Source organism: Gorilla gorilla, chromosome 8 (assembly GCF_029281585.2).
Source record: "Gorilla gorilla gorilla isolate KB3781 chromosome 8, NHGRI_mGorGor1-v2.1_pri, whole genome shotgun sequence".
NCBI lineage: Eukaryota > Metazoa > Chordata > Mammalia > Primates > Hominidae > Gorilla > Gorilla gorilla.
In genome coordinates this window covers 135,205,193-135,228,798 of record NC_073232.2, presented here as the reverse complement: position 1 = coordinate 135,228,798, position 23,606 = coordinate 135,205,193, and the positions used below count along the sequence as shown (strand labels likewise).

The following is a 23,606-nucleotide window of genomic DNA, read 5'->3' as shown; positions in this document are numbered from 1 at the left end:
GACAGCACCCGGCGAAGGCCAGCGTGGCTCAATGCCTATCACAGATGCCCTTCAACCCCAAAACCCCATCATCCGCTTCAGCCCCCCTCTAAAGCGAGAATATGTGTGAGGGAGGCTAGGAGAATTCGGAGTAAAAATAACCCGAATCGGCAGCGCGTCCGCCGCGCTAGCTGCCACAAATGCTGCAGATCCGACGGAGTGGAAGCAGAAAAGGCCCTGGCGTCCCCTCGGGAAAGAATGAGGTCAGGAGTCGGTCTTGCACGCAGCGTAGAGCGACGAGACTACACCTACCTGATCACAGACGTTCCACACCAGCTCAGCAACGGTCGTCCACGCCGCTCGCTGTTTCCCCACAGCCAACGTCGAAAACACCCTCGTGCCGGCGCGCAGTGCACCGCGCCTGCGCATAGTCTCCAGCGAAAGAGCAAGGGTCTGCCAGTGCGCATGCTCCGCTCTCGACCTCCTACCCGCACACTTTGAACGCCGCGCCTGAGGCCAGCTGGCACATGCGCATGCGTGTCTCTGGTGCCTGCTCTCCCCACCAAAGCAAGAAGCGGCGGGTACTTGAAGCGGAGTGAGCCGGAAGTCGCTTTGCCTGCCCACTTCCACGCTGTACCGGCGGAAATTCAAGCACTGGAAGAGAGGTTCCGGGGCTGGGCTGGCCTGACTGAAGGCGGCGGAATGGAGACGCGGACCGAGGACGGGGGCCTCACCCGCCGCCCCACGCTGGCCTCTTCTTGGGATGTTGCAGGCGGGGCCCTGACCCACAGCCTCCTCCTCACCCGGGCCGGTCTCGGCCCCGGTGACTTCGACTGGGAGGAGCTGCTGGCACCGCCTGCTCCAGGGTGCGCCGGGCCGACGGGGACGGGGTCGCTACGCTCGGCAACTGCCGCGCTTCTCGGGGAGCTGTGAGGGGAGGCGAGAGGGTCTGAGCCCGGGATCCGGGAGAGCAGTTGGTACCGGGTCTCTAGTTGGGGAGGGGAGCTGCGAGGTCGTCCGGGGTGGGCGGAGGCGGGGTGGGTCCGGCCGGGAAGGGGCCGAGGCTCCTGGGCGTGAGCGGGGGAAGGTGACCCGGACTCGGAATTTCATAAACGTCCCCATCAGGCGTGACAGCTCCTCAGGGCTGCTGTCAAAGTCAGTCCGCCCATCTACCCTCAAACAAGCCACCTCCTGTCCACCAAAACAGGCTGTGTAAAAAGTCCAGCTATAGATGATCGCTGTCGACTTAATTTCGAAAAAGATACACTTTTGTCTTTCATTGTGCCCTGCACCCAGTAGGTGCCCAGTGATTTATGTAATTATCCGAGAGTCAGTTGCAGGGGATTGAGTAGAATGTTGATGATTGAGGAAAAAATAGAGTTTGGGAAAGCCCTGATGTGTGACACCTTCATTTCCGTATGAATTCTGCGTTGAGCGCTTCTTGGATGCTTGGGAAGGTGCTTGGACCTCAAGGGCAAGTGGAAGTGAGTTAGAAGAAAGAAGCCCCGGCCGGGCACGGTGGCTCACACCTGTAATCCCAGCACTTTGGGAGGCCGAGGCGGGCGGATCACGAGGTCAGGAGATCAAGACCATCCTGGCTAACACGGCGAAACCCCGTTCTACTAAAAATACAAAAAATTAGCCGGGCGCGGTGGCGGGTGCCTGTAGTCCCAGCTACTTGGGAGGCTGAGGCAGGAGAATGGCGTGAACCCGAAAGGCGGAGCTTGCAGTGAGCCGAGATGGCGCCACTGCACTCCAGCCTGGGCGACAGAGCCAGACTCCGTCTCAAAAAAAAAAAGAAGAGTCATGTTCAGAGAACTATACTGTGTGATGTTTCCACCAATTTTCTTCTCAGTCAGGATCTGGTGATTTTGAAGAGAAACCTCAACAACAAAGATGAAAACCCCTGCTTCCTTTACCTGAGGTGTGGCCCTGATGGAGGTGAAGAAATCGCTTCTATTGGCATTTTAAGTTCAGCAAGAAATATGGAAGTGTACTTAGGAGAGGAGTACTGTGGAACCAGTAGGGGCAAGAATGTTTGTACTGTCCTGGATGACAGGTGTGTGGCTTGTACACGGGAAAGTGTTCTTCTGAATTGGTGTTTTGCTTTTTCTCACTTTTTGCAATAATTATTGATTCTCTGATATTGATACCATATGTTATGGGAGAGAAGATAAAAATGTGCCAGTAGGCATAGAAGTTTACAACTTTAGAGATCTTAAAAGACAGTGTAGATCAGCCTAGTTATTTTTATAAATGTTGAAATTTAGAACTAACAATCAAGGTGAATTGGTAGGAGGTCATAGCTAGTTAGTGGAAGAGTTTTATTAGAATGAAATTTTGAGAAGTGTGTCTCTTTCCTTAAACTCACAGCAGTCTGTCTTCCGAAAGTTAATTTGGTAGTCAGTCTGGAACTTTGAATACATTTTCTTCTTGGAAGCCTATTAGAAATGGTGGAGGGATCTAAGACTGTGCTACATAAACCTATTTATTAACCTGTAACGCAACTTGTGATTTTTTTTCTTACGAAGATTTTTCTCCAATCTGTCTTTAACCCAAAATATGAACTGTTTTATATCCTGCATGTTGGAAACAATTGCTGTGTTTATTGAGCTTTAAAATACAGTCTGGCTACATGGTCGTACATATGTTATATAATGTAATTTTCTCATTGAGCCTAGTAAGTGGTAGATGTAATCATAGGCAGTGTGCTTCAGTAATGGAGCCCAACTCTTCATGCCTCACCAGGAAAACTGAATCTTAGGATTTAAATATTGTTCTGGAAACATTTATTTTTGAGTGTAACTATTAAAAGTGACAATATATGTAAGTAAAAAAAATTAATTCTTTTTTATTTTTAGTGAACATGAAAAGATCATTTTGTATAAAAAAAATCTAAAATTGGAGTCCTCCACACATGCTTGTAAAATAAAGGTAAGTTGTCAGTTGTTAACTAATTTGACAACTAAGTTGTTTTTGTACTCTGTGTATGCTTGTTTTCTTTTGGATTAGTAATACAATTAGTCCAACTTGCTTGCTTGCTTTTTTTTTTCTTTTCAAGACAGTATCTTGCTCTGTTGCCCAGGCTGGAGTGCAGTGGGACAATCATGGCTCACTGCAACGTCATCTTCCAGCTCAAGCTAACTTCTTACCTCAGCCTCCCAAGTAGCTGGGACTACAGGCATACACCACCATGCCTGGCAAATTTTTAAAATTTTTAGTAGAGATGAGCCTCAGAAATACTTAGTAAACATGTACAAAGAAATGACTTTTCTAAAAAATTATCAGCCCTTTTTAACATTGAATTAAAAAAATTTTTTTTTTAAATTTTTCACCTGGTGACCAGTGAGTAGACTTTTTCTCTTAAAATTTAACCATGAGCCACGTGCAGTGGTACATGTTTTTAATCCCAGTTACTCAGGAGGCTGAGGTGGGAGGATTGCTCAAGCCCAGGAGTTCAAGACCAACCTGGGCAACAGAGTGAAACCCCATCTCACTAAAAAAATAATAAAAATAAAATTTGACTATTTATTAACCTTGGATAATGTATTGTTAATATAGTAGTGCTATGTATTTTGAAGTGTTGGGAAATTGAGCAAAAAACATTTTTAAAAACTATATAAACTGTGATGGCAAAAACCCATAAGCAGTTTTGGCCCCCTTTATAAAAGAACAAAATTAGAGAAGTTTCAAGCAAGAGAACCAATAAGTTAAAGGGATTGGACTGTTGTCTTCAGCATGAAAAATATTGTTAAGGTAACTGTTAGTTATGTCTTCAGAGTCTAGGGATAAGGTAATGGGTTGGAAGTCTTAAGCCCTGAATGCTAATTCAGTTCTGTCCTGACTAGTGGATTAGTCTTGGGCAGATTTTGGACCTATCTCATGGGTAAAATTAGAGAGCTGAAGAAAATTCTTGGATTCTTTTTATCTCTAAACTTCTGTACTTATTATCATTACTTATAGAAGATTGAAACCTATTTTTACAATAAGAAAAAATAAGTGATTTTTACAGGCAGATAGCAAACTCACAGGACTGATTATCCCAAGATGTTGTTTTGGATAGTATATATTAAATAGCTTCTAAAACCATTTGAATAAAGTAATTTCTTCATTCAACAAAGATTTGAGTGCCTCTTAATGTCAGGTACTATACCAGTCATTTAGGAATTAGCAATAAGAAAATAAACTGAAATGCCTGAACTTACGTTGTTTGTATTCTAGTGGGCAAGACAGACAATAAGGAGACTCAATGAGTAAAATAAATACTATATTTAATGGTGAAAAAGGCTATGGGGTTAAAAAGAGAAAGGGGGATAATAGAGAGGTTGAGAGGTAGGAGATTAATAGGGTGTTTCCTTAAAATGTTGAAGACAGTCACATCTTTGGTTCAACACTTAAGAGTTCTTGGATCATGGGTCTGTATTGACCTATGTCCTTGTTTGACATATGGACCTGTGTGTCTCTCTGAAGGTGAATGTTTTTTTAACTGTTCAATGGAGGTACATGGGAGTGCAAAGGGTTCTTTCAGGGAAACGCTAGGATTGATATGAAAGCTTGTTCTGAGGCAATAGTATATGAAAGTTCAAACAGAAAAATGGTTACTTATACAGGTTTTTGAGCACTTACTTACTGGTAGCTACTAGAAATTTTAACATATAATCCTTGCAACAACTATGTGAAATCATTGCTACTGTCTTCTCTCATTTTTATCCTGACTCAGATTTAGCATTTGCCCAGGGTCACACAGGTTGTTAAGTACCAGAGTCATAATTTAAACTTAGGTTTGTCTGATTCTAAAGCCCGTTCCCTTTCCATTTTGCTACTCTGTTGTCTGTACCATACATGAAATGTCTCTTGTTTCAGAAATATGGACAGGATAAAATGTTGGATAAACTACAGGGATAGAAGCCAGAAGAGATAGGTTTCCAGCTGGTTCTTTACTAATTGAGTGTCCTTTAACAAGTTAGAAAATCACCCTTGAAGTCATCATTTCTATGTGTAATCCAGCAAGCTATATTACATCATTTTGATGTTCTCTTATAGTTCTGAATTTGAAAGGATTGAATTTTACTTATTTCAGTAAACGTTTTACATGAGCATCTGGACAGACTTATTTTGTGTTAAGTAGCAAGTTGTGGTATGTTAAGGTCTCAGATTGGTATATAGCGGTTCCCCTTTATCTGCAGTTTTACTTTCCACAGTTTCCATTACCCACAGTCAACTGAGGTCCAAAAATATTAAATGGAAAATTTCAGAAATAAACAATTCATAAGTTTTAAATTGTGCTTCATTCAGAGTAGTGTGATCGAATCTCCTGCCATCCTGCTCAGTCCTGTCTGGAACATGAATCATCCTTTTGTCTAGTATGTCCCTGCTGTATATGTTACTGCCCATTAGTCACTTACTAGCCAAATGTATCATCAGAAGGTCAATAGTAGCCTAATGCTGAATTACAATGCCTATGTCATTCACCTCACTTCATCTCATTATGTGGGCATTTTATCATGTCACGTCATTACAGGAAGGGTAAGTATTGCACAGTAAGATTTAGAGAGAGGAGACCATATTCACATAACTTTTATTATGTTGTTAAAATTACTCTATTATTAAACTCTTACTATACCTAATTTATAAATTAAACTTTATCATAGGTATGTATGTATAGGAAAGAATATAGGGGTTGGTACTATATGCAGTTTCAGGGAGCCACTGGAGGTCTTAGAACATATTCTCCACAGATAAAGAGGAACTACTATAGTTCATTTTTAGTTCTTTAAATAGGTAAACATTTATTTAATCACCTCATTTGTTATTTTACATGAAGTCTTAATTTTTGAAAGGACTCTTTTATTTAAATAGTTCATCTGAGCCTCATGATAACTTGGAATTTTTCCTGACTATTGCTGTTCTAGAGAAAAGTTTAAAATATACTTGAAGTTAATTTTTAGATTCTTGAATACTTCACTCTTGTTTAGGTCATACCAAGAAGTGACATTAAATGATTATTGTTTTTAATATCATTCTTTTCTGGAACTTCTGTTTTATAATAGTTGCTCTCCTTTGGCGAAAGGCAGCGTGTGTTCATCAGTAAAGTTGTGGTACACATGAGATCAGTTTTTGCAAATTCTTCAACAAGCTCTCCTGCTCTAGGATCAAGGATAGACCTTGACAAGGTCCAAACCATAATGGAGTCCATGGGGTCAAAGTTATCTCCTGGAGCTCAGCAGTTGATGGATATGGTTAGGTTTCAGCAGCGGGTAAGTAGAAATGGATTTCTTTCCAGATAACATTAACGATTTCAAAACCATTGCTTTTAGTAAAGAAATGTAGTGACTTAAAATTTTTCTTTCATACTGATTTAACTGTTATCTTTTAGTTTTATAGAAGTTAACATTTTTTAGATTTGCCCTTCTACAAAGTGTTTTGACTACACATTTTCACACTTTTTATGAATGCATTCATTCATTCAGCAAGATTTTTTTCTTGCAGTAAACAAGGCACTGGTTTGAGCAATTTTGAGTGTGCGAAGATGTTCAGTTAGTCTGTAGACTTTAAGAATTTTTACATTCTGGAGCATGTAAGTGGGGAATGATGAAAACACTAAGGAAAGGCTCACTAAAGGAAGTGGTATTTTATCTAGGCCTTTAAAATGTAGGGTGGGATTAGACAAGTAAATTTGGAAGAAGGCCATTTCAGACAAAAAAATAAGGTGAATAAAATCTTCAATGCTAGAAGAATTTGATATAGCTGGGAAATGAATGGTAGTTCATTTCTCTGAAGCAAAGAAGTAATAGGCAAAGTTTAAAGTAGATTTCAGCTAGATCATAAACAGCTTGGGATGCAGGTTTAAATTTGTAGATGTTTTTGACTTATATTTCAAGAAATTTTAAGCCACTGTCAAGTGTAAGGTGAATCTGAAGAAAGTGAGACTACCAGGAGAAGATGAGCTGCACGTTATTCCCCTCGTCCAGATGAGAGTGAGTGAGGTCTAAGATTGGACGTAGTAACATAATGCTGGATGCTAAATGATGCTAAAATGATGGAGCCATTGGGACTTGACAGCTAACTTAATATTGGTATTATGATAGAAAAATCAAGTTAAACATGAAATTGAGGCTTTGAAGACGGTGATACTAATAATATAAATGCAGCCTAAAGGGGAAGGATGCTTGGAGGAAAAAGGAATTTAGTTTTGGGAACATTGACTTTATTGACTTTTAGCTGTGAATAAGACATTCCCTGGAAGGATGTTGCAAACATCTGGAAACAGAGGATTGGGAGAAATGGAATGAACCTTCAGTGGCTGGAAGGGAAGTTTAGGGGTGTACCCACAGTAGCTGACGGAGGGTGGTGAAGGGAGAGGAAAAAGGAACCAGAAACATAGAAGGCAGCAGTGTGATAGAGTAGCAAGAGAAAGGATTTGATGTCAGGTAAAGTGACTTCAAACTCTTGTCCTGCCTCTTCTTAGTTCTGCATCCTATGGCAAGTTGATTAATATTTTTTTCAATATGAATTCCTCATGTACAAAATCTAAATGATAACACTGTAAGGATCACAGAATTGATGTGAAAATTTAAAATAAATAATGCAAGTAAAGAACTCCTTGTAGATGTTGTGTGGTTCACAAATATTAATGTAGTACCAGTATTTATTATAATATGGGCTGAGTTAAGAGAACCAGGAGAGCTGAAGATTATGGAAAGCACAGAAAGAAGAATTTCAAAAACGATGGAAATGTGTACTTTACTTCCTCCCACATCATGTTCTCACCTGGATACCTCAGGAGATTCCTAACTGGCCCACCTGTCCTGCTACAATCTATTCTCCACAATGTACCGAGAATGACCTCAAAGGATAATTGGATCTCATCCTTCTCCTGTGCAAAGCCCCCTGACTGCTTGCCTCCCTTTGTACTTAGAATTAATCCTGATTCCTTACCTTGATCTCTAAAATGTAGGCCCTGCTTGCTTTCTCAACCTCATCTCCTGCCATGTTTCCTTGGGCAGCTTGCTCCAGACATTCTGATATGTGTATTCCGTAAATATCTAGATATGTTCCCACCTCCAGATCTTTGCACTCATAACTGTTCTCTGTGGCCAGAACTCCCTCCCTGTGATACTTGTGTGTCTGCATTTTTCTTATTCAGATCTCATTTTAATGTTACATCTTTAATGACACCTTTCTTAGCCAACCAGTGTAAAGTAGCATGTACCTCCAAATCCGTATCAGTTTCATCAGTGCCCTTTTGACCACTTTGTTGTTGTTTTTGTATTGGTTGCATGTCTGTCTCACTAAAGGACAAGCTTCATGCAAACAAGACTTATCTGTCTTGTTTATGGCTCCAAGTATTATACACAGTCATGCATCAATTCACAGTGGGGATATGTTCTGAGAACAAAGGTGATTAGGGGATTTCATGGTTATGAAACCATCATGGTATGTACTTGCAGAATCCTAGATCATATAGCCTACTACATACCTAGGTTACGAACCTGTATAGCATGTTACTTTACAGAACACTCTAGGCAGTTATAATGGTAAGGATTTTTGTATCTAAACATAGAAGAGGTACTGTAAAAATACAGTATACAAGATGAAAAATGGCATGCCTGTATAGGGCACTTACCATGAACTGAACTTGCAGGACTAGAAGTTACTCTAGGTAAGTCAGTAACTGAATATGAAGGCCTAGAACATTACTGTACACTACCGTAGACTTTATAAACACTGCACATTTAGGCTATGCTAAATTTTTTTAAACATTTTTTATTTTTCAATAATAAATTAACCTTAGCTTATCGTAACTTTTTTTTTTTTAATTTTTTGAGACAGAGTCTTCCTCTGTCATCTGGGCTGGAGTGCAGTGGTATGATCTCAGCTCACTGCAACCTCTGCCTCCTGGGTTCAAGCGATTCTCCTACCTCAGGCCCCCGAGTAGCTGGATTACAGGCGCATGCCACTACACCAGACTAATTTTTTTATTTTTAGTAGATACGGTGTTTCACCATGTTGGCCAGGCTGGTCTCGAACTCCAGGTTCTCAGGTGATCACCTGCCTTGGCCTCCCAAAGTACTGGGTGGGATTACAGGCGTGAACCACCATGCCCAGCCTATTGTAACTTTTTAACTTTATATACTTAAATTTTAAAAAACTTTTTGACTCTTTTGTAGTAAAGAGCTTAAAACACAAACTCATTGTATAGCTGTACAAATATATTAGGTTTCTTTATATCCTTTTTCTATTAAGCTTTTTTTGTATTTAATTTTTTTTTAAGTTTTAAACTTTTTTGCTTAAAACAAAGACACAAACATACACATTACCCTAGGCCTACAGAGGGTCAGGATCATAAGTATCACTGTCTCCCACCTCCATATCTTGTCCCACTGGAAGGTCTTCAGGGACAGTAATACCCATGGAGCTGTCATCTTGTATAATAACAATGCCTTCTTCTGGAAGACCTCCTGAAGGACCTGCCTGAGGTGGTTTTACAGTTAACTTTTAAAACGTATAAGCAGAAGGAATATACTTTAAGACTAAAAATATGGTATAGTAAATACATAAACCAGCAACATAGTCATTGATTATTATTACTAAGTAGTATACAGTATACATAATTGTATGTGCTATACTTTTATATGACTGGCAGTGCAATCGGTTGGTTTACACCAACATTGCCACAAACATGTGAGTAATGTGTTACTATGATACCACTTGGGGACTGGAATTTTTTAGCTCCATTATAATCTTATGGGACCACTGTCATATGTGGGTCCATTGTGGACCAAAACATTGTAATGTGACAGATACCTATATCTATATATACATACATATATATATATACGTATATATACACGCATATATCTATATACATATATATATATACACATATATATACACACACACCTATTGGATTGATCAGCTATTTCTTGGAGATCCTCAGGGAGTAAGTTTGAATAGTGATGAGACGTAAACCAAGTTGTGAGGGATTAGGTAGTAACCGGGTATTTGGGATGTGGAGTTACTAAGTGCACACAGGTTTTTTTTTTTTCAAGTTTAGAGATAAAGAGGAAATTAGATACTTGTGTAAAGGAATATTGAAGATAAATAAGGAATTTGAAAAGCTTGTGAGATTTGAGCTTTATTAAGAATTTATTTAAGGCAGTGTATTTTTTCAAGTACACTCCATTGAACACCTGTGTCAGAATCCTTTGGAAGGTCTTCAAAATGCAGATTCCTGGCCCTCACTATCTACTCAATCCCAGAGGGTGGGGTCCAGGAATCAGTGTTTTAAACAGTCATGTCTAAGTGAGTTTTATGTACATTGTGATTTGATAATAACTCTTTTTTTAAAATTATTATTATACTTTAAGTTTTAGGGTACATGTGCACAATGTGCAGGTTCGTTACATATGTATACATGTGCCATGCTGGTGCACTGCACCCACTAACTCGTCATCTAGCATTAGGTATATCTCCCAATGCTATCCCTCCCCCCTCCCCCTACCCCACAACAGTCCCCAGAGTGTGATGTTCCCCTTCCTGTGTCCATGTGTTCTCATTGTTCAATTCCCACCTATGAGTGAGAATATGCGGTGTTTGGTTTTTTGTTCTTGTGATAGTTTACTGAGAATGATGATTTCCAATTTCATCCATGTCCCTACAAAGGACATGAACTCACCATTTTTTTATGGCTGCATAGTATTTATTCCATGGTGTATATGTGCCACATTTTCTTAATCCAGTCTATCATTGTTGGACATTTGGGTTGGTTCCAAGTCTTTGCTATTGTGAATAATGCCGCAGTAAACATACATGTGCATGTGTCTTTATAGCAGCATGATTTATAATCCTTTGGGTATATACCCAGTAATGGGATGGCTGGGTCAAATGGTATTTCTACTTCTAGATCCCTGAGGAATCGCCACACTGACTTCCACAATGGTTGAACTAGTTTACAGTCCCACCAACAGTGTAAAAGTGTTCCTATTTCTCCACATCCTCTCCAGCACCTGTTGTTTCCTGACTTTTTAATGATTGCCATTCTAACTGGTATGAAATGGTATCTCATTGTGGTTTTGATTTGCATTTCTCTGATGGCCAGTGATGGTGAGCATTTTTTCATGTGTTTTTTGGCTGCATAAATGTCTTCTTTTGAGAAGTGTCTGTTCATGTCCTTTGCCCACTTTTTGATGGGGTTGTTTTTTTCTTGTAAATTTGTTTGTGTTCATTGTAGATTCTGGATATTAGCCCTTTGTCAGATGAGTAGGTTGCGAAAATTTTCTCCCATTTTATAGGTTGCCTGTTCACTCTGATGGTAGTTTCTTTTGCTGTGCAGAAGCCGTTTAGTTTAATTAGATCCCATTTGTCAATTTTGGCTTTTGTTGCCATTGCTTTTGGTGTTTTAGACATGAAGTCCTTGCCCATGCCTATGTCCTGAATGGTAATGCCTAGGTTTTCTTCTAGGGTTTTTATGGTTTTAGGTCTAATGTTTAAGTCTTTAATCCATCTTGAATTGATTTTTGTATAAGGTGTAAGGAAGGGATCCAGTTTCAGCTTTCTACATATGGCTAGCCAGTTTTCCCAGCACCATTTATTAAATAGGGAATCCTTTCCCCATTGCTTGCTTTTCTCAGGTTTGTCAAAGATCAGATAGTTGTAGATATGCGGCGTTATTTCTGAGGGCTCTGTTCTGTTCCATTGATCTATATCTCTGTTTTGGTACCAGTACCATGCTGTTTTGGTTACTGTAGCCTTGTAGTATAGTTTGAAGTCAGGTAGTGTGATGCCTCCACCTTTGTTATTTTGGCTTAGGATTGACTTGGCAATGTGGGCTCTTTTTTGGTTCCATATGAAGTTTAAAGTAGTTTTTTCCAATTCTGTGAAGAAAGTTATTGGTAGCTTGATGGGGATGGCATTGAATCTGTAAATTACCTTGGGCAGTGTGGCCATTTTCACAATATTCATTCTTCCTACCCATGAGCATGGAATGTTCTTCCATTTGTTTGTATCCTCTTTTATTTCCTTGAGCAGTGGTTTGTAGTTCTCCTTGAAGAGGTCCTTCACATCCCTTGTAAGTTGGATTCCTAGGTATTTTATTCTCTTTGAAGTAATTGTGAATGGGAGTTCACTCATGATTTGGCTCTCTGTTTGTCTGTTGTTGGTGTATAAGGATGCTTGTGATTTTTGTACATTGATTTTGTATCCTGAGACTTTGCTGAAGTTGCTTATCAGCTTAAGGAGATTTTGGGCTGAGACAATGGGGTTTTCTAGATATACAATCATGTCATCTGCAAACAGGGACAATTTGACTTCCTCTTTTCCTAATTGAATACCCTTTATTTCCTTCTCCCGCCTAATTGCCCTGGTCAGAACTTGCAACACTATGTTGAATAGGAGTGGTGAGAGAGGGCATCCCTATCTTGTGCCAGTTTTCAAAGGGAATGCTTCCAGTTTTTGCCCATTCAGTATGATATTGGCTGTGGGTTTGTCATAGATAGCTCTTATTATTTTGAGAAATGTCCTATCAATACCTAATTTATTGAGAGTTTTTAGCATGAAGGGTTGTTGAATTTTGTCAAAGGCCTTTTCTGCATGTATTGAGATAATCATGTGGTTTTTGTCTTTGTTTCTGTTTATGTGCTGGATTACATGATAATAACTCTTTTAATGGAAGATTTTAAAAAGGAAGCAATTGTTTGTGAACAAATTTTGGTAACGATTAGAGGATATTAATTAGTTTACTGTCTGATTTCTCTATTTTAAAATCTTGACTTTAGGAAAAAATGAAACTAGATACATTTTTATTTTGGCTGTGTCTTTAAATTTTTATAGTTTTATTTATAAATAATTTTTCTTTGCCATGAATTTTAACCAATACAGAAGTGTTAGGTAAAAATTAAAAATGTTTTCCAGCTGTCATTCTATACCCCAGAGGATACACAGCTAACAGTTTGGCGTGTATCCTTGTAGAGTTTTTTTATGTGTGTAGCAACATAAGGCTCTCCCCTATGCCACCCCACCCTCAGCCAACACTCATGGGTTACTGCTATGTACACTGTACTATAACTTACTTTCTTCTCACCACTAATGCAGGGACATTTCTGGGACACCCTGGGGAAGAAAGAAGGTGATAAACAGTTCTGTGTCCTTTTAAACATGCTAATGGAAGACTTCCTTCCTAGTAAAAAAAGTCCTTATTTATGGAGTGATTCTTACAGGATGTACCTGGTTCTCTAGGATTGCTTATTGATGACAAACTAGGCATCTATACATTCTAAGGCATAGAGAATGTCATATAAGCTGTGTAACTTTCTGCACATAAAATGGGGATGTTTCATGACCAAATCAACTCCTTCCGTGTAAGTGGTGTGATCACACATGTTGTTTGGGCAGGACTTCTCTTGGGGGAAAGGAAGGACCTCAGAAGTTTTGGCTTCTCTCTGGCTTACCTGTGCCTTGGAATTACTTGTTTTCTCTAAAGTTTGATTAAAGTTCAACACGCCAAGTTTTGTGAGTCTGAAATAAAATCCAAACCTTTGTGATTTCTCAATAAGTATTAAGATTATTTTTTATTTCCTTCTATTTGAAGTTCAGGTTGCTGGCTTTGATTTGCTTTTGCTTTAGCAATTTAGAATTCTTGAATAGGAATTCTATATCAAAGGGTGTAGCATATGGTTGTCATTTAATGTTATCTGAATGAAAGGATATGACCCATTTTCTCAAAGAAAACATATTCAGTTATTTAGGAGTTATACTCTTGCTTTTTTCTCCTTCAAAATAAAAATGACTTTATTATTTAATTTCTTTCTGATTATTAAAGGTGATACAAAAAAATTAAAAAGCAAAAAGGTATAGGAAATTCATACTTTCCTAAATCCTACAATATATTTAAAGATAAACTATTATTTTTTTCAGAAATCTCTATTGTGTGTATCAGAATATATGTAGTTATACATACACACATACACATATCTTTGTAAGTATATGGACACAGTTCTCTCTAAATGCTTTCATACTGCATATGTTGCTCAGGAACATTTTTCACTTGAAAGGATATCAATAAATACAGCTTTCTATGGTTTTATGAATATTATGCAGTTACCTATTCATGGATATTTAAGTTTCTTCAAAATTTTTAGTAGCATGTTAGCAGTGGAGGCTCACATAAAGAGAAATAAAGGATTAGCTACCAGGCACCTGAGATTTCTTCATTTCCTATAGTGGCATGTAGACATATCTGAATTTCTTGATATTTATTCCAAAGAGAAAAGATCATCTAAAGAGCTCTCATCTCAGAAAATGTGACCTTTTTTAAATTGTGGTAAGAATACTTAACATGAGATCTACCCTCTTAACAAATTTTTAAATGTACAATATGGTGTTGTTAACTATAGACACTGTTGTACAGAAGATCTCTAAAACAGATTCATCTTGTAAAGCTGTAACTTTATACCTATTGAATAGCAATTCATTTCTCCTTCCTCCCATCTCCTAGCAACCACCATTCTACTCTCTGTTTCTGAGTTTAACTATTTTAGATATGTCATGTTAATGGAATCATCCATTATTTATTCTTCTGTGCCTGGCTTATTTCACTTAGCATGTCTCCCAGATTGATCATATTGTCACATGACAAAATATCCTTCTTCTCAAAGGCTGAATGGTATTTCATTGTATGATATTCATTCAATGATATTTCATTTCATTTTCTTTATCAATACATCAGTCAATGGACATTTAGGTTGTTTCTGTATCTTGGCGGTTGTGAGTGCTGCTGCAGTGAACATGGGAGTGCAGATAATCTTTTTGAGATCCCAGTTTCAGTTATTTTGGATATATGCCCAGAAGTGGGATTGTTAGATCATATGGTAGTTCTATTTTTAATTTTTTGAGGAGCCTCCATACTGTTTTTCATCACTGCTATACTATTTTACATTCTTAACCAATGACTAATTTTCATGATCAGTGAATTCTTATAAACAGAATATTATATGTCAGAAAGGAAAAATTTACATAGCAAATACCTTTACATTTAGATTTTTCTGTTTAAATGTTCTGCCTACCTAATGTTCACCCATACTTTTGACATTGACTGTAGTGTAAATATTATTACTCTTAATGTAGTTTTCCACTGTACATTTTGTTCTGAAATGTCATAGAGAAATAAATGGGCTTTCCTGTTATGACTGAGTAACTTTCTTTGAGCTTATGGGGAGTTGTCCAGTGTTAACATTTTATAAATATAATTTTACATAATTCATCTTATTCCAGGAATATTTAAATATTCAGGTTTATTCAAAACTTGCATTTTATAAAACAAGATAAACTTACAGTAGGTTAACATTTCTCTATAAAGAGCACTTTTCCAAAGTGCAGTTTGGTAAAAAGTTAGATGGGGACATGACATTACAAATCTTCCCCCAGCTTCCCTGGCCCTTATTATTCTCCTTTCTCACTTTATTTTTCCCTAAAGTATTTATCACCATCTCCATTTCATGATACATTTTTTTCTTTCTTTTCTTTTCTTTACTTTTTTCTCTTATTCCTTCTTCACTTCTTTTTCTCTTACTTTCTCTTTTTCTTTTCTTTCCCCTTTTTCCTTCTTTTCTTTTGTAGTTTGTGTCTCCTTGTTCCCTTGTCATATAGGCTCTGTGAGGTCAGGGATTTTAATTTATTTTGTTCGCTGCTGTATTTCCAGTGCTTGAAACAATACTAGCACAGAGTAGATTCCTGGTAAATATTTGTTGAATAAATTAATGTTGTTCTGGCTTAGTCTAATAATAACTTTTTAGAATATCTATAAGTATATGAACTGAGTTTCTTCAGCTAATTTACATATTGCTTTTTCAGTCTGTTTCACCAGCTGTTGAACAGCAATAAGTGTGGGATGATATCCCCTGATAAGAATCTATAGTAGACTTTTATGTTTTGAATTTAGAGTGGAGCCATATGCCTTAAGACTTAGGCTAGAGATATTTTCTTTTATCTATGGAAAAATTAAAGAGCATAAAAGGGAGATATTGTAGTCATCCCTTCAAGGTAAGCCAGAATCTTCTCAGGAAATAATACTGCATAACCAGTTGAATTGAGGCTGCAAAACAACTTTCATTATCCTGGAAATTCTTAGAGCAAACACAACCAGAAGTAGCTAATTTCAGTCATTGAAAATATCACAAATGTACCCATAGAGCATCTAACTTTAAATAGCGTGCCTATCTGTGTAGTTTCCAGGAAAAATTCATTGCAAAAGATATTACTAGGTGAAAGTGAGTAACTTACCATATTTTGACAATTGGGAATGATATAATTGAATTTTAAGAAACTTACCGGTTCTTGTGACTCAGTTGAGAGTAGTACATTTTATTATCATAAAGAGACATTTGTAGTGGAAACATTAGTGTCAGTGCAGTTTGACTATTCATGCTAGTATTTATTTAATTTCTTTTGGGAAAAACTACAATGAAATGATTGAAAGTCATTACTGTGGAGTTAAGTGGCCTGCGTTCATGTTCCAATTCTGCCGCTTACTGGCTGGTTACCTTGGCTAGGTACCTTTAGCCTTGGTCTCCTCAGCTTAATATTGGGATAGTATTAGTGGCCTACTTTATAAGGATGTTTTGAGGATCGGATGAAACAATGCACAGTGCCTGACTCATAATAATTACTCCAAAAGTTAGCTGTCAGTGTTATTAATATTAACATTTACTTGTTTACCTTGTTTAGAATTGTATTCCCATTGGAGAGCAGCTTCAGTCGGTGTTGGGCAATTCTGGATACAAGCATATGATTGGACTACAATCCTCATCTACCTTAGGAAACTTAGACAAGCCATCCTCCACACCTTTTCCTTTTAGAACTGGATTGACATCTGGGAACGTGACTGAAAACTTACAAACTTACATTGATAAAAGTACACAACTGCCTGGTGGAGAGAATTCTACCAAGCTTGATGAGTGTAAAATTATGCCTCAAAACCATTCCTTTCTTGAAAATGATCTTAAAAATGCAATGGCCTCTTTCTTACCAAAGAAAGCAAGTGACAACTCAAATATACCCAACTCTGAGTTGCTGCCTTTTCTCCAGAATTTATGTAGTCAAGTTAATCATCTCCATGTGGGAAATAAGACCGAGTATCAGGAAAACATCACCAAGCATGATGAACGCATTCTTGGTGTTGGGTAAGTATTATTTTAAGACATATGAGTTTCGATTTGGTAGGTGGAAGAATCAGATGAAAGGAAACAGATTTGTCTCAATGAGTACTGCCTAAAATTTGTTTCCAGAGAAAATTTTAGCAACTTTTACATTTTACCATTAATACACTTAAAGGGGATAACTGCAGAGTAGAATGGATTACTTTGAAAGAAGTCCCTATAACTGGAGGTGTTGCACACTTCCCAGGCGTTTTGTGGAAGGGTCACAAGTATTAGTTCACAGTTGGAATAGAAAGTGATTTGCATGAATGGAAAGGAGCTGTGGGAATCATAATCTTTATGTTGTTTTTATGTATTTGTACTATTTTGTGCCTGGGTATGTTAAGCATGTCATTGTGACATTTTCCTTGAAGATTATGTTTGGTCTAGGCAAATTCCTGATTATTAAAAACTATATTAGGATAATAATCACTTGTAGTTTACAGGCTATTATCCCCAGTCTCTTAATCCCTTATTTTGGCAGTACATATTTGATTAAGAGATAGCTAAGTATTGTGTTCCTAATTGCTTAAGTAGATATAGTATGTCAAAATGGTGTTCTAGACTAGAATTCAGGACTCTAGATGTGGTTTTGGCTTAAACATGTTGCCACACTGTTTAGTATTCTTTAGCCTAAGAGATTTTATTTGAAAATGAGGTAGTTGGATTATTTTGTAACTAAACACCACCATCAACCAACAGGATTGAGTTGACATTTATAGAGAACTCTACCAACAATAGCAGAATATACACTTTTTTCAAGCATCTATGGAAGATTTGCAAAGACAGATTATATCTTGAGTCACAAAGCAAATCTGACCAAATTCAAGAGGATTGAAATAATACAATGTGTGTTTTCTGACCATAAATGAATCTAACTAGAAACCAATAAAAGACAACAAAATTTCCAGATTTTTGGGTATTACACAGCATTCTTAAATTTATGGTTCAAGAAAAAGTCTTGACAGAAATTAAACGTATTACACAGAAATGAATGAAAATACAACACATCAAAATTTGTGGGATGCAGTTAAAGAAGTATTGATGAGGATATTTATAGCACTAAATGATTACATTAGAAAAGAGGATTGTTCTCAAATCAGTAGCGTAAAACTACCACTCAACCAAAATAAAATAATCTGAATAGTCCTATAACCATTAAAGAAATTGAATTTACAATTTTAAAGCCAAGCAAACTGAACTTAAAGCAAGCAGAAAGAAGGAAATAATAACAGAAATCAGTGTAACTGAAAACAAGCAAACAAAATCAATGAAGCCAAAAGCCAGTTCTTTGAAAATTTCAATAAAATTGATACACTTCTAACAAGACTATCAAAAGATAAAAAGAGAGAAGATGCAATCATCAGTATCTGGAATGTAATGAGATGTCACTACTGATCCTAAGGCCATTAAAAGATAACAAGGGAGGGAATATTACAAACAAATTTATGGTCATAAATTTGACAACTTAGGAGAAATGGATTAATTTCCCCAAAACCACAAACTACCAACCAAACTCAACCAACATGAAATAAGTAATAAAATAGTCCTATAACCACTAAAAATATTTGATTAATGATTGGAAAGCTCATGAAAAAGAAATATCCAGGCCCAGATGGCTACACTGAAGGTTTCCACTGAACATTTAAAGAACATCAATTTTACATGCTTTTAAAAACTAGAAGAGGAGGGAAGATGTTCCAACTCATTCTGTGAAGTCAGTATTAGCCTGACACCAAACTAGATTGCCCCCCCCAAATTAAAATACACAAAAATGCATGTAAATATATGTGAAATATGTAAATCTATAAAAAATACTTATAAAATATATGAAAAAATTTATAAACCTAACAAAATATATACAGGATATGTGAAATGAAAATTATAAAATACTGACAAAGGAAAAGAAAAGCCCTAAAAACTGGAGAGACATAGCATATTCATGGATTTGAAGACACAGCATAGTAAAAACGTCAATTCTCTCCTAGTTGATATATAAATTTAATGCAATTCCTGTGAAAAATCGAGCCATGATTTTTTATAAATAAGAATGAGATGATTCTAAAATTTAGAAATGGAGAATTTTTTAAAATGGGAAAATAAAGGAACTATAAAAAATTTTGAAAAAGTGTAAGAGAAATCACTACTTGATTTCAAGACATAGCCACAGTATTCAAGACTGTGTTATTGTCAGAGGCATAGACTTATAGATGGATAGCACAGAAATAACTCTGCACAAGTACACCAACTGACGTTTGACAATGCAAAAATAATTCAATACAGGTAGAATTGTCTTTTTAACCTGTGCTGGAGCAGTTGGATATCCACAGGCAAAAAGTGAATTGTGACTTAAATCTTATACTTTATGCAAAAATTAACACAAAATTACTTATAGACTAAAATGTAAAATATAAAACTATAAAGCTTTTCTACAGGAGAAACTCTAGGGACCTAGGACTAGGAAATGAGTTCTCAGATATGACATCAAAAGCATGACCCATAAAGTAAAAAACTGATATATTGGGCCCCATCAAAATGTAAAACTTTTGTTTGTGAAAGACCCTGTTAGGGGAATTAAAATACAGACTGGGAGAAATTCTTTGCAAATTAGAAATCCAGCAAATGACCTGTATCTGAAGTACATAAAGAACTCTCAAAACTCTATGTTAAAAGAAAATAAAAATAAAACCTAACAATCCAATTTAAACCATGGGCAAAAGAATAGTCATTTCAACAGACAGGATATACAAATAGCAAATAAGCACAAGGAAAGTTGATCAACATTGACTTAATGACTATTAGGGAAATGCATATTAAAACCACAATATATCACTACATATTTGGATGGCTAAAATTTAAAAATGGTAACAATACCAAATGCTGACAAAGATGTTTGGGAACTGGATCTCTCTTACATTGTTGGTAGGAATATAGAACGGTACAGTCACTCTAAAAAATATTTTGGCAATATCTTAAAAACTAAACATACAGTTACCGTACAACCCAGCAATTATACTCCTGGACATCCCAGAGAAATGAAAGCTCAGGTCCACACAGAAACTTGTACACAGTTATTAATAGAAGCTTTCTTTGTAATATCCCAAAAGTCCCAACTAAAATGTCTTAGCAATAGGTAAATGGTTAAACTGTGGTACCTCCTTATCATGCAGTGCTGATGAGCAGTAAAAAACAACTTGGACATCTCTCAAAGGCATTTTGCTGAGTGACAAAAGAGAATCTCAAAAGGTCACATACTGTATGATCTCACTTTATAATATTTTCAAAATAATAAAACTGTAGAGATGAACAACATATTGATGGTTACCAGGTATTAGGGAAAGAAGACTTTAGGGGAGTAGGTATGACAATAGAGGGGTAGCAGGAAGGAGATCATTGCAGTTAAAGAATGGTTCTGACCTTTTGAATGGTTGGGACTTTTGGGATATTACAAAGAAAGCTTCTATTAATAACTGTGTACAAGTTTCTGTGTGGACCTGAGCTTTCATTTCTCTGGGATGTCCAGGAGTATAATTGCTGGGTTGTACGGTAACTGTATGTTTAGTTTTTAAGATATTGCCAAAATATTTTTTAGAGTGACTGTACCGTTCTATATTCCTACCAACAATGTAAGAGAGATCCAGTTCCCAAACATCTTTGTCAGCATTTGTTTAAATAAGTATGTGTACATGTGATAAAACGGCATAGAACTATACACACACATGATATTAATATCAATTTCCTGGTTTTGATATTGGATTATAGGTAGATAAGATGTGACCATTGGGAGGATTGGATAAAGGGTACTGAGAAACTAATATCTTTGCAACTTCCTGTGAATCCATAATTATTTCAAAATAAAGAGTTTCTTAAAAACTCTCTTTGGTGTATTCTAGAGTAGTGGCTCTCAGACTTTTGGCCTTTACACTCTTAAAAATAATTGAGGACTCCAATAAACTTATGTAGGCTACATAAAAATATTTGTTTAAAAATAACAATAAACCCACTGTATATTAACATAAATAACAGTCTTTATGAAAAAAAGCCAGATTTTCTTTTAAAATTTTATTGAGAATAGTATTATTTTAAATGTACATGAATCTATACATAATAGCTTTTGGCTGCATTATCATGTATATTGAATTATAGCATGTATAGTGAAATATAGCTAGTAAGAGCACAGTAGGAATACTGAGAACAGAGTGGATTAATCTCTGAAAAAGCATATATTTATACACTAAATCTCTACTACTTTGAAATTTTAGGAAAGAAGAATACACAACTACAGATTCTGTTAGTCATCAGGGCAATAACATAGATTTTGTAGCCTCTGGAAAATTCATGAGTATGAGGATGAAAAAGTCGAGTAACATCTTAGTATAAACATACTTCTGACCTCAGTGAATTCCCAAAAGAATCGTGGAGACCCCAAGGTTCTGTGGACCACATTCTGAGAGTTACTGTTCTTGTTTTGAGACGGAGCCTTGTTTTGTCACCCAGGCTGGAGTGCAGTTGCGCAATCTCAGCTCACTGCAGCCTCTGTCTCCCGGGTTCAAGCAATCCTCCCAGGTAGCTGGGACTACAGGCGCCCACCACCATACCCAGCTAATTTTTGTACTTTTAGTAAGAGACAAGAGTTTCACCATGTTGGCCAGGCTGGTCTCGAACTCCTGACCTCAAGTGATCCACTCACCTCAGCCTCCCAAAGTGCTGGGATTACAGGCGTGAGCCACCGTGCCTGCCCTGAGACTTACTGTTCTAATGTTCATTGTGAACGTTAGAAATTGGTGTGCTTTTTATTTATTTTGTTAGTTCGCCCATTCTAGTTAAATTCTGAAGTGTTTTTATATCAGGTTAAAAAAAGAACCTTCCAGTAGTTTAGTAAGGTTGTTTGTATGAAGGAAGAAAAACTTTATAGAGTTGGTTGGGGAAGTATTTGAAAATATACATGTTGACTTTAGAAGAAAATTGGGCCAGATCAGTTTTGATTTGGACCTCAAAATCAAAAAGACCCTTTCTAAAGACTTGCTCTTTGAGGGTTCCTTTTCACTTTTACATTTCTGTTCAATTGTATACTAAAAAAGAATTAATAATGTGTTGGGCATTTAGGGCTGTGGTTGCCTATTGTGGATGTGTATTAGAACCTAGAAATGCATTGTAAGAAGACAGAGCACAGTTGTGGAGACAAATCTCAGCAATATATGTTGGCTGCTTGTTTTATAAGCTTGGTTGTTTTTGTTATTAGGGAAAATTTACACATTCTTAAAAATGTATTTTTAGAATGGAAGAGCAATCTATTTGCTCCTACTTGGAAAAGATTCTTTCTAAAAATATGGAACTGATGGAAAAGAAACTTATGGATTACATTGATCAGCGAATACATGAACTCCAGGAGCACATTGATGATAAGATTGCTTTGTTAATGGATTTGCTGCAAAATCCTAACTCCCCACCCACTGGGATACCTCTAAGACATTATGACTCTGGAGAAAGACTTTCAAATGGAGAAAGATAAGCTCTCAACATAAACAGTGTACTGCAGATATTTATTACATATTTATTACAAAGCCAAAACCCAAAAATATTTATAAAAAGCAAGTATTTAATGTCCTTTGAGGGATCGTTGTCTTACACAAAGTGACCTCAGTTTTCGTTTTTACTACACTTGTTATTTTAAATCCAGTACTGTACACTGAGTTAATATGATACAGTCAAATTATTTTTGCTCACGATATTTTTCAGTCTTACAGAAATGTATGTATACTTGTGTTAAGAGTTTAAAATGCTTGAGGGTTTCTAATACAGTTCATTAGTTTGTATTGTATATGTGTTTAAGTATAATTTTTATTTATACAAAGATCTTATAGTCTTAGAAGTATGAAAAATAATGCTTAAGAGTATTTGATTTTTTTTCTTTTTCTAATTATCTTGGAAAATTGGATACTTAAGACTTGGAGCCTTTACTTCAGATTACCAATTTACATTTTGTATTGCTTGTGTGAGATAATGAATAAGTTGTGATATTTGGCATGTGTAAACTTAGTTCACTCTGGGGTTGTTAATATTATTTGTTTCATTACAGAGTAGCTGTAGGTAGGAAAGTAAACATCAGAACTAGCCTAGTCCTTGTTACGATTAGTACTTTGGATTTGATTTTTCCTGTAAAACAGATGCAGTCATCTTGTTTGACCTCAGTAACCCCAGACAGTTTAAGAAAACCTCTCCTTTTGAGCTGATACAGGTTTTCTCCCCAGAATCCTTTTCTGGCTTGTTTATTGTATGAAATAATGAGGCTCTCCATGGAAGGATGAACACATATGAGTCAAGGGATTGCAATTCTCTCTGATAGACTTAGTTTTCAGATCTTGTAACTATTGTATATGCATTGAAGGGTGATATATTTGCATATAAAAATAAATGCACCTGCTCTGGGAACTA

General features: G+C 36.7%; 1 protein-coding gene across 1 annotated transcript; it reads left to right on the top strand.

Moving 5' to 3' along the window:
• The first annotated feature begins 172 nt into the window (after window positions 1-172).
• On the top strand, window positions 173-23,606 carry C8H10orf88 (chromosome 8 C10orf88 homolog). The gene is made up of 6 exons (XM_019034909.4): window positions 173-845; window positions 1,835-2,038; window positions 2,841-2,913; window positions 6,030-6,236; window positions 16,702-17,156; window positions 22,449-23,606. The coding sequence occupies exons 1-6, from the start codon at window positions 682-684 to the stop codon at window positions 22,681-22,683; spliced, it is 1,338 nt and encodes a 445-aa protein (XP_018890454.1). The 5' UTR covers window positions 173-681; the 3' UTR covers window positions 22,684-23,606.

What these genes read in the sequence shown, in the direction of transcription:
- C8H10orf88 (XM_019034909.4), top strand. Translation starts at nt 682, where the DNA reads ATGGAGACGCGGACCGAGGACGGGGGCCTCACCCGCCGCCCCACGCTG. An exon ending in CTGGCACCGCCTGCTCCAGG is followed by an intron (nt 846 to 1,834) that starts GTGCGCCGGGCC and finishes TTTTCTTCTCAG; the next exon opens with TCAGGATCTGGTGATTTTGA. An exon ending in GAACGCATTCTTGGTGTTGG is followed by an intron (nt 17,157 to 22,448) that starts GTAAGTATTATT and finishes ATGTATTTTTAG; the next exon opens with AATGGAAGAGCAATCTATTT.